At 43.6% G+C, this 12,119-nt stretch overlaps 1 protein-coding gene across 8 annotated transcripts in view; it reads right to left on the bottom strand.

Moving 5' to 3' along the window:
- Nucleotides 1–12,119, bottom strand: part of SLC4A10 (solute carrier family 4 member 10) — a 162,340-nt gene that overhangs the window by 59,175 nt on the left and 91,046 nt on the right. For 3 of the 8 annotated variants that reach the window (XM_083705345.1, XM_083705348.1, XM_083705347.1), the window contains 3 exons: nt 6,974–7,162; nt 3,009–3,100; nt 416–514 (listed from right to left, as the gene is read on the bottom strand). In XM_083705345.1, coding sequence (XP_083561471.1) covers nt 416–514; nt 3,009–3,100; nt 6,974–7,162 — 380 coding nt within the window. The remainder of the gene's footprint in view (nt 1–415; nt 515–3,008; nt 3,101–6,973; nt 7,163–12,119) is intronic. The other 5 variants (XM_083705349.1, XM_083705352.1, XM_083705351.1 and 2 more) reach the window with 3 other exon arrangements.

Below are 12,119 nucleotides of genomic sequence, written 5' to 3'. Positions count from 1 at the left end.
AATTAGGGTCTCTCATACCTCAAACCTTACCTGTGAGTAAGGTACTCACTGTACTCAATGGTACTTATTTCTGAGCAGGCATGTATAGGCTTGAACTGGAAGGTAATATTTAGTGAGGTTCTCTTTGGGAATCTTGCAGAATTTTCTATATGTTTGTCTGGATTTATTTGTTTGTTTTGCTCCCCGCCCCACAACCGCATTTGAATGTTCTATATATGTGGGAGCTTATCCTCAGCCTTCAGAGCAGTTGAAGGGTTGTGGGGTATTTGCTTTTTTAAAAAATGTGAATGTTGTGTACAGAATCTGTGCTTTTGCCAACTGCAGTGACATAGCATGGTTTTGAACCCAGTACGGACATTTAGAAATAGACTCTGATTGCAATCACCGTAGAAAGATAGCCAGAGTAGGTCCTCACCTCTCTCTCTCTCTCTTCCTGATGAAGGTGTCCTTTTTCATGTCTTTGTTTCATCCCAAATAGACTACTGTTATGCCCTTTTTGTTGGTCTCCTAGTCCCTGCACGCACAATTAACAGACTTCAGCTGGTACAAAAAGCTGCTTCTCATATTCTGTCTGGCACCAGATGGAGCAAGCACATAACTAGTTTCTGGCTCGGTTACACTGACTGGATGTCACATTCAACAACGGATTCAAAGCACTGCTCGCATCAATTCCCTTAGAAGAGAATCATGGTTGGGGAAAAAATATCCTGCTACCAGTCTGCGTTCACCCCAAGTTATGGTCAGGTGAGGCCAACCAGTGTCAGGTGTCAAACCTATATCTCATGCAAATGTGCTTTCAGGACAGCTTTGTAGTGAAAACTGTCCACTCCAAAAAGACATGGCAAGGGTTCTCAATCAGGCAAGCACTAGGTCTCCACTTTTTCCCCCTGGTGCTCTTTCAACAGCCAATGCTGTGATGCATTCATTGCAGTAAGCAACGAAATATCACGGCATGGCGCAGGAGCTTGCGGTCTAAAACCTGGCTGTGATTTTGCAATCACCTGGCTTGTAGACAAGCAGGCTAAGAAATCAAGATTGTAGTCTGATGCACAGATCTTCCAGAAAAAAACCAAATGTAATCCAGAATCCATTTTACTCCAGAGCTGTGTACAAAGGCAAAGTGATTGCCCCAGCATAAGTGGTAACAGATTAGGACTAAAATAAAACTACAGAGGATTCCTCGCCATCACACACAATTTAACAACATGGGACTGGCTTCAACAGCCACTCTTGCCTCTGAAAATGCAACATCTGAACTTCGGTTTAGCCAAGACAAAAAACGGAGGGGGGCGTGGCTATGATTGTAAAGGTAAAGTGACTCCTGACCATTAGGTCCAGTTGTGACCAACTCTGGGGTTGCGGCGCTCATCTCACTTTATTGGCTGAGGGAGCCGGCGTACAGCTTCTGGGTCATGTGGCCAGCATGACTAAGCCGCTTCTGGTGAACCAGAGAAGCACATGGAAACGCCGTTTACCTTCCCACCGGAGCGGTACCTATTTATCTACTTAACTTTGATATGCTTTCGAACTGCTAGGTGGGCAGGAGCAGGGACTGAGCAACGGGAGCTCACCCTATCACGGGGATTCGAACCACCGACTTCTGATCGGCAAGTCCTAGGCTCTGTGGTTTAACCCACAGCGCCACCCATGTCCCTGGCTATGATTGTAGGGCAGTACAAATGTTCATATAAATTTCAGCATTGAAATAATGAATCAGATAGTCCTGGGGGCAGCCAGAAAATGTGGCTCTCTAAACCAGGAATGGGGAACTGGATCCAGCTGGTGGGCCAGATCCTTACCTCTCCCCACCACTTGGTGGACAATCCCCTGCCAATCACCCAATGTCACAGTGATGTCAGGTGACCCACTTTTACATGATGGTGTGCACAAAAGTCCCTGTGCAGCCCTATGCAAGCCCCAAAGATCAGCTGAGAGGTAAAATGCTGAGATCTGCAGGGGCTGCCAACTGAAGGCACCTGCACACTCCTTTTCACCCAATGGTGTCTTTTACCTGCCCCACATTTGGCAGCAGGGTGTGGGGCAGGTGGGTGAGCCAAATGGCAAGACCTGGTGGACCTGCAGACTGGAGTTTCTAAACAAAGAATCCCATTGTGATGGATTCCACTTTCTTTCATTGGCTAGCTAGTCGTGGACACTCTAAGGAATGGGCTTCATCCCAAGAAAGAACTGGCAGAAGCCACTTTTGAAGGTAAGGAACATAGGAATCTGCCTTATACCATTAGGCCATTAGTCTACCTAGATTGTTATTGTCTATGCTGACTTGCAATGACTATGCAGGATTTGAGACAGAGGTCTTTCCCAGCCCTCCATGGAGATGCCCAATGTTGAACCTGAGACCTTCTATGTGGAAAGCTACATGTTCTACCAGAGCTACAGGCCACTCAGTAACAGCAGGGCAGCCAGGGAGAAGAAAGTGGAAGTCTAGAGCAAGAACCTTGACCAAAGAGCCCCCAGGATTCCACTGGTACAAGACTAGTTGGATCTTTAGCTCTTGGAAATGTAGGGCTGCTTTCATTGTCTATTACTTCTGGGGTTGCAGGCAAATGCAGGCATCTGGGAAAGGCAAATGCATGCATCTGGACGATGCTGCAGAAAGATGTTCCGAGTCTCTCTCTTGGAGCAAGACACAAGCATTGCTCTTTTCCCCTCTTCCATTGTCAGAGATGTGACTGGCCTGAGAGAATTCCCTTGTTGCTGATTTCTCACGGGCCCTCAAAAAATCTTCAAACTCAGACACTAAACAGTCTCTTCTAAAGTTTCATGATGTCTTCACAGTGGTATGGAATGAAATGACCCAACATTTTCAAGTGGGAAAAAATGGTTTACTTTACATTATTAAACATCCCCCCCTTTTATTCTAAGTAAAATATGTGTGGTATGAAACAATGACCGGCAACAACTCATAACACGGAGATGAGACATGCTTTATTGAACACACCTAAACTACATCCTTACCAGCCAAAGATTCAAGACGGTAAAAGTCTTACCTTGCTGAAATCAACGCTGCTGTTTTCTCTGCTCACGTCATTTTTTGTTTCAATGCTGGCTGGTGCAGACTGTGGGGAAACAAGCTGACCTGCTGGAAAAAATTGTTATTACAGAATACTAACAATTATCTGTATTATTATAATAAAAATGAAAGAGGTGTTTAAGGGTATCACATATGCTTCATATTCTAGGCATGTGAAACATTGACTCAAAAGGTGAATGCCTTTTCCCCATACCATGTTCTCAACCCAAATTGCTTGTAGGAGCAGAGCAATACATATTTCCCCACTATCCCAAACGTTTTCAAAACAATGTGGACCAACTGAGATAATCCAGCTGTGCATTGTTATCAGGGCATCTAGCTGGCCACTGTCAGAGGGCATACTTTGAGGCCTCTGAAATTATTTACAGATCCTGCAGACCAATGCTATGCATGTTTCGTTGGAAAAGAAGGCTCCACTGTGATCGATGGAGTTTACACCCTAATAAGTGTGTTTGGGATTGAAGCCTTAAACTGTTTAATAGCCATGCTTTCTCCACCCAAGGACTCTGGGAACTGTAGTTCTGTGAGGGTACGTGCAGGGCTGTCTTCAACAACTTGGTGGCCTCCCATATAATATGAACTAAAAGCCAGCATAACTGCAGGGTTTCAAACAGGTGGAAACTGCACCCCAAAACATCCAGAGGGCACCAGGTTGCCAAAGCCTGGAGTAAGCCCTAACCAAACTATAATGCCCAGGAACCTTTGGAAGAAACCATGATAGTTCAATTGATATAAAACGGATGCAAGTTTATACAGTGTTAAGATACAAGATTTATTGTACAAACCACTCTGCATTTTTATTCAACCTAAATGTGTTTTTTAAAAAAGAACATAAAAATAAATCATACCAACACAACAGTGAATTCTACCATCTGAACAGAAATGTGTTAAGACTCTGTATGTCTCTCTCATTTGTGTATATAAAAAAAGAGTCCAACTAAGCTGGAATAGCTATTAATAACATTCTGGCAGAAACCCTGAAGATCAAGTGATTGACTAGATTAACAATGAAAAACATCATGCTGGAAGAAATGGATGTGAAAACATGAATGAACATTTGAATTGGCCTAAAGCTCATGCAAGATAGTTTTGTAGTACACTACCTCTGAACCTTCAAGGAGCTTAGAGAACCCAAAGGTTAGAAGATGAGGGAGGTAGAGAGATGAGATGAGCCTGTTAGAAGACAGATACAACAAAGACAGACCAAAATAAAGAAACGTGAAGATGACTGACACAACAGCAGAGTTTAGATAACATACAGTTAGTTATTCATGGGCACAAACAAGAACATAGGGAGAAGAAAGGGTTCACTATGAGGTGAAGGTGATAAAGAGATACGTGACCTTTATTTCAAGATACCGAACTGCAAGTATTTTTTTAAAAAAAGAACAAAAGCAGTAAAATAGAAAAGGATGAATGTACAAGGGGGTGGGAAATAGGCAGCTAAAGACTCACTACACTGAGAGGAGAGATGCCAGACTTGATCAGATGTTGCAAACATGAAATGGTCTTAAACAGTGAAGGAATGCAGGACAGCAATCTTAAACAGAGATTCTAGATAGATAACATGTGACTGTTGAGTTCTAAGAAGAGATCTGCTGGAGCTGGAGCCACACAAGATGTCCTGAAAACCCTAAATGTGTGGATAGGGTGGACCATGGTGACTCGGTACCACTCTGCACATGCTCAATGGCACATTATTACTTCAGCTATTCATCAACTATTGAACACAGTTTCTGGGAGTGAATTCTCATAAGCTTTTGGCCCATTTAAAGTCAGTGTCCTAGCACAAATCCCATTTCTTTCACTGCTATATGTTCTAGCTCAGCACTTTGTGGAGACTGGACTGCAAGACTACTATTTGTGGTGTCTGATACAAAATTGAAAATATGAATCCCAAAGAAAGAAAGACTAAATGGCTAAAACATTACAAATAAATAAAATAAACAAAAGATGACCAATATAAGAAATTTAGATCCTCAAAACGAGCAAGACTTGAGATCATGAAACATCACCTCCTAAACCTAAGTTATGTACTGCTTATTATATATATTGGCCGTGGCCATTTATTTGAGGATGCTTTTAGGCTTCTTTGCAAACAAAACTACACTAGGTTTTTTAAATGATTGCTTCCTAAAATGGAATAAATCTAACTAACTAATTCTCACTGAGGCTGTCAACTGTATCAAACTTGCAGCACTTCATATTGCAGGGAGCGGCTCACAAGATTCCCCCAATATAATAATAATAATAATAATAATAATCAAGCACGTCAAGAAAAAAAATCTACACTAGAACACTAGAACGTTTCTCCTTTATATCTAGTTTTCTGTGTGAAGGAAATTTTTTATATGGAAGAGCACTGAATCATGGAAGCCCCATACCAGCAGTCCAAAATAGTTCAGACAAAGGCATAGCACCTCAGTATAAGTAAGTTTTTAAGCAATCAGCAGTTGATAATATGCAAGCATGGCAAGCTTCAGCATTTTGGGGAAAGCATCAACTGAAGCCCAGAGTCCTTTCACTTTAAAGAAGGGTCATACCTGCTTCTATTTCTGAATGCAATCTAAGAATCTGTGCTTTACATTGCTGGAAGCTTTGAAAGTACTACCAGGAAAATGCCCTCCCAGATCCAGGCTTTCGCTGTCTAAATTCATTCATATAGTACCCTAGCAAGTCTGCCCTGTCCATTACTTGCAACACTTCCTACATGTGCTTAATTTTTCTGAGAATCATATATATATATATATATATATATATATTTGTTGTAACATTGGAAATAATTACCCTTAACGAGTAGGAATTTGAAACATCAATTGAATCATCTCTTGACTTGTGTTATAATTTGCAATTGCACTGAAGCCAAATCACATACTTAATGAAGGCTTGTTGTTTCCTTATGGAACACAGAATATGAATATACAGTACCTGTTTTGATCTTACTCACACACCATTGCCACTGTCAAAAAGAATCTTAGGTATAACTATATCAGCTTTAAGTAGTCTGCAGACTATTACCTTCAGGCATTTCAGCTGCAATCCTCAGACAGCTTACCTGGAGTTGACTGATTTCAGCTTGACGGAGGGCTTTGTCTTATGGCACAAGGACAGGCCTACTTACTTACAAAGTCTCTTAATTGAAGAGTCTCTTGAAGACAATATAATTAGGTTTTCCCTAGTCTGAAAATGCCACCCTTTCTGATCTCAGAGACTTGATGGTCCCAACTTTTTATCGCTTGGGAAATGGCGTAACTGCAGCCACGCCTGCATAACACCACAAAACCTTTGTTTGACTTCCTACTGCAAATACCTTCTCCGCTGCACATTACAAAACATGAAATGGCTTACAATAGAAATCAATAAAGGTACTGTATGATCCATTTGCAAGCTATCAAGTATTTGTGGCTACAGTATATATACCAAAACAACAGGGGGGGGAGGAGAAAAAACCTAGTGTAAAAACAAAATCTAATTCAACTGAAAATTGAGAAACTAATTAAACTAGAGCACATCCCTGAACACCTGGCATAAACAGAAGGACTGCACAAGCTGCCCTGTTGGCCTTTCAGTCTGCTTACCAGGTTGGCAAACCCTATCAGGAAACTCTTCTGTAATTCCTGGGAGACTGCCAAGAAAGTCCTATTCCCATATCTCTTAGTGTTAGCTTTCCAAAGTGAATGGACCACAGCCTGCTCTCACTATGATCAGAAAGGAAAAGGATAAAGAGAAGAATGCTCTCTAATAAGATAGGTTATACAGGTGTTGCAATGATGTTGTGCCAGTGACACAGGAAGAGGCAGTAGTTTAAGGCTGGGGTGCCAATCGCTTTCAGATTTGAAGGTGTGCAATACATGTGTTTCATTTGACAAATATCTTGCAAGAGCTGCCAGTAATTATTACTGAAATAACATGACACTTTACCATTTTTGTCCATGGAATGAGGTTCAGACTGTTTCTTGCCAATATCAGCAAAGGACCTGACTATTGGGATCCTATTGCTTAGCTTCTTCTGATTCTGATGGTGGTGCTGTTTGAGCAGAGCTTCATGCACCCTGTGGCGAACATCTTCGCTGAGCTGTCCTGAGCCTACTTGTTGATCAAGAATCATGTCTGAAAATATAAAAGGCAAATGATCTAATGACACCAGGAGCTAGGATCACAAGGAGTCAAATAGCAACAACAACAACAGGAGAACTAGCAAACATGACTGAGGAATTCCCGGTTCAGAAATCCAACAAAATATTTGGGCCATTGCATGTCGCCCCATAATAGCACAATGTTTTCTGGGTGAGATAGACTAACTCCCAAATCTGTCATTCTTAACGAACCCAGCAAAGTTTGTTGTATATGTAGATTAACAGGTAACCAAATATGAACATGCCTTCGGCTTTCTCATAGATTGCCCTGCGATGCACAGATGTGTGCATTTATTCTCCAACTCTTCTCCTTTCACCCCTTCCCACCAACACCCTTGGCTATTCCTAGGGCTTGGAACGTGATGCCATAAAGTTCTGCATACATAATTTTAACAGGAGACAAAAAACCCAGTCCAAATAAAAAGTCTTCGCACGCCTCTGGAAACTGCTCATGCTTGGATGAGAGCAGCTGGCTTCCAGGAAGCTGGTCTTCATAGTTATGCAACACTCACTTGCTGTCAACATTTTGTTCACTGATGAAACGCCACAAAGTGGCTTTTCTGATGGTGGAGCTATGTATCCAGTGGCAGTGGCGTAGCGTGGGGGTGCAGGGGGGGGCCGGCCGCACTGGGCGCAACATCTGGGGGGGTGCGCTCGCACTCGCTGCTCTCTGCCCCTGCTAAAATTCACGGGTTAGGGGGCACAAATTACTTGCCTTGCCCCGGGTGCTGACAACCCGCACTACGCCACTGTCCAGTGGACAGCATGGGTCTTAGAATTTTGCTCTCCAAACAGCTGCAAAGCAGTGAGATTAAGGGAATGATCTGAAGCAGAGAAGTGATGAGAGGAAATCGGGCACACAACATCACTCACCACTTCCTCCCCAGCTGCTGGGATTCTGGGTGCGTTTTTCTTCCATCATAGCCAAGGGCAGGGAGGAGGTTCAAGGGGGAAATTGGATTGGGGAAGGATAAAGTGCCCCCCTCTCATCTCCTCATTTTAAACCTTGCCCACCTCCTCTGCTTTGCAACTGGGTCCTTGTTCCTCTCCTTCAAATATTCAGATGAGCTACAGAAGAAGCAGCTTTCAACATCTCTTGCTCAACAGAGTTTTCTTTGAAATCCGAATGTACATTGGCCAGGGGTGAACTTTGCTGGTCCACAATATCAGTGACCATATAAATATTGCAGGAGAAACATGGTGGCAATTTCAGTGCCACTTAGAGAAATGGTCTTTTGGGTTTTGAAAGGACTAGGAACTCAAGACCACGGCGGGTATTTCTCAATCGTACGTCAACGCCATGGTCAGACGCGTACCCACCGCAGTGTTTAAAATCTGCTCTCCCTCTTTTTAAAACCAGAAGCTTTTAAAACAGGAATTCTCAGATTACTAACAAGAGCTCATCTGAGCTCAACGAAACACATTAGGGGGCTGTGAGCACCCTGCTGGCTGTGTATCATCAATCTCAGACTTAGTGCGCATGTAAAATTCAGGGATAGATAGATAATCGGCTTGGAACCCAAATACTTGAAGGAACCTCTTCCCCTCATCAGCCTGCCCATGCCCTCAGAACCTCAGAGGAGCATCTTCTCTGCATTGGGAGAAGCTTGCTCTGCAGTGAGTGATACAGGATAGAACCTTCTCCCAAGTGCTCTCCCCCCCTTTGATTGGTGCTGATGCTGCTATCATTTAAGACTTGATTTATTTCAGACTTGATTTATTTGCCCAAGCTTTTTAAGCTGTGTGAGCTGATTACTTGTTTAATCTGCTCCGTTTGTTTTAGCTGCATTGCATGCATTGTGTTTTATTATTGGGCCGGTTGTTTTTATTTTGCGTTCTCTATCCCTCCCTGGCATCCGCAGCGATGGCGTAAAGGTTGTTAATATTTGTAAGTAATGAATAAGTAAAAGGCATAATGTGTACAGAGGAAGTTCCGTAATAATAAAGTTAATATACTAGAATCGAGGTGGGGCAGCAGGGAGGAGAGACTGAGGATGGAGGCTACTCAGTATTAGGATGCTGTCCTGTTGAGCTGTTAGAGATCTGGGAGGAGGAAGGCAGCCTTTCCACTGGCAATTAAGGCTTAAAAGTCAAAAGCAAGTTTCTCACTAAATCAAGCTAACTGAGCAGCAAGTGTTTTAGCATATTCATTAGGAGAAGCCGTGCCACTCAAAACTTCTGACACCATGAATGTTGAGTCATGAACTCTTTTGCTCGTGAGCTTTTCTTTCTCTCTGAAACCCCACATCTCCCAGTAAGCTCTCGTCATGAACCAAGAAGAGCACACAGATACGCAATTAAGGTGTCAAAAACAGGCAGGATTAGTCAAACTTGTGATCATCTTCAAGCTTAAGGTGTGGATTTCTGCAGACAGAAAGTCTTGCACAGAGTTCCAACTCCTACAGAGGCACTGGCTTTCCCCATGCAGATACCCACACTCAATGCACAATCGAATTGGGCACTATTGAAGATGCCACCCATTCCACATTTATAGGAACTCAACTGTTTAGTGTGGCAGCACCTGCACTTTGGAACTCCCTGCCACTGTACTCTTTTCGGTGTCTGCTAAAAACATTCCTGTATAGACAAAGCCTACCCAGATGCTTCAAAAATTGAGGTAATTTTTCATCTGTTTTAGCATTTTAACTTCTGTAACACTGCATCTTACATTGGTCCTCGATTCACATATAGGAGAGGACCATTTCCGCAATCTCCCCCCTCCATCTGCAGCGCCTGTAGCCTATGCAGCACCATTGCCAAATGACCAAATTTAGGAGTAGCACAGTCGGTTGCAGAGGAAAAGGGGGAGATGGGAAGTCCCTTATCAATGAATGTGAGCATTGTTTCATTCCCAGAAGGGTGAATGAATGAGTGGCTCCTGTGAGAACAGGATGCTGAAATAGATGGACCAGTGGCTTGGGACTCAGCTATAAGCTCCAAATACAGTGGTACCTCCGGTTGCAGATGTGATCCATTCTGGAGGCCCGGCCGGATCCCGAGGTCTTTGCAACCAGAGGACCGCTTCTGTGCATGGCGAAACACGGTAACATACTTCCAGGTTTGCCGCTTTCACATCCCAAAGTTTACGTAGCTGGAGGTACTACTGCATGAGTAGGCAAACTAAGGCAAAGGGGCCGGATCCGGCCCAATCGTCTTCTAAATCCGGCCCACAGACGGGGTCTGGGAATCAGCGTGTTTTTACATGAGTACAATGTGTGCTTTTATTTAAAATGCATCTCTGGGTTATTTGTGGGGCAAAGGAATTCATTCATTCCCCCCCCCAAAAAAATACAGTCCAGCCCCCCACAAGGTCTGAGGGACAGTGGACCAGCCCCCTGCGGAAAACGTTTGCTGACCCCTGTTCTACTGTATAACACTTTAAGTGCATTACACAAATGTGACACTAGATGGCACTGGTGAGCTAACGGCAAATTCTACAATTGTTTAAAAACTTATTTTTTAAAAGCATTTTCACAGCCTTTTTTTTAACATATGTGTTGATTCTGCCTTGGTCCTCATGTTTTTAGAAAGGAAAATCAGAATCTAAGCGGCTGAGCTAAAGTAAATATAGGGTGACGTCTAATTGTGATATCCCATTTGTGCAACTGACTTCTGCTTGTGGAAATGGGACTTGCCTTTCATACCCTTCCCCTGCAGCCTGCTTTCCCTAAAATTGCTCTACAGCAGTGGCTTTCAACCAGTGTGCTGTGGCACCCTGGGGTGCCTTGAATGATGGTCAGGGGTGCCACTGGCAACACTAGCCTCTGTCTCTCTTTCCCTCCCTCCCTCCCTCCCTCCTCTGATGCCCTCTCGCATCAATGCCTTCCAAAGGCTTGTGAGGCAGCAACCCTGGCTACAAACTCCCCAGGCGAAAGGTGCCTCTGGGGATGGTCAGGGAAGAGGAGAGGAAGGGAGGCTGAGGGAACACTCCACAAAGAAAGGTGTTTGAAAAGGTGTGAGGGGCTACCGGCTTTGTAGGCAAGGGGGTGACATAACTGGGCTTCTGAGGCTTGGAGCACGTTTCCCCACGGGGAGCTGCAGAAAGAATGTACAGTGGTACCTTGGGGTTACATACGCTTCAGGTTACATACGCTTCAGGTTACAGACTCTGCTAACCCAGAAATAGTATCTCAGGTTAAGAACTTTCCTTCAGGATGAGAACAGAAATCGTGCTCCGGTGGCGCGGCAGCAGCAGGAGGCCCCATTAGCTAAAGTGGTTAAGAACAGTTTCAGGTTAAGAACGGACCTCCAGAACGAATTAAGTACTTAACCTGAGGTACCACTGTAGTTGGTCAAGGGAGCCTTGAACTCAAAAAGGCTGAAAACCTCTGCTCTAGAAGGTTAGGGGGCTCAGCAGAGCAGATTGGGAGGCTGTAGCAATGGGCAAGAAAGGGAAATCCCACTTCATCCACTGGAATGACTTATAAGGCTGAATGTGTGCAATACGACTGGATGTTTGCCCAAAAGAACACAAAAAGAAAATATGCAGCCCACAACTTTACCTGTCTACCCCTGTAAGCTACAGTGGAATAAAAAAACACAGGTTTGATTCCAGCTAGAAAAATGGCATATTGTAAAACCCAAGAGCCATTTCACTGGCTGCGTTCAAACCAAATGACAATTTTAGAATGCATCCAAAGGAAGTAGATGAAAATATCAAAGAGAACATTTCCATCTGCCAATTTGAACTGAAATAGTCGGGAGGATAATAATGTGAAATAGCTGTTTAAGGTCAAGAAGTCACATCTGGTGTGCTGGTCAAGTGCTGCGGACTACGGCTGAGTTCTCATTGTGTAAAGAAGGCAATTTGGGACCTTGAAGTAGGAAACTGGGTACCTGAGAAGTACCACAACAATACGTAGGAACAACAAATGTGATATGAAAAGTGTGTTGGCTGTAGTTATGGGAATCGAGAGCAGCCAACTTTAGGA

The sequence above is a fragment of the Podarcis gaigeae genome, assembly GCF_964106915.1.
Source record: "Podarcis gaigeae genome assembly, chromosome: 1".
NCBI lineage: Eukaryota > Metazoa > Chordata > Lepidosauria > Squamata > Lacertidae > Podarcis > Podarcis gaigeae.
This window is presented reverse-complemented; position numbering and strand designations above follow the sequence as displayed.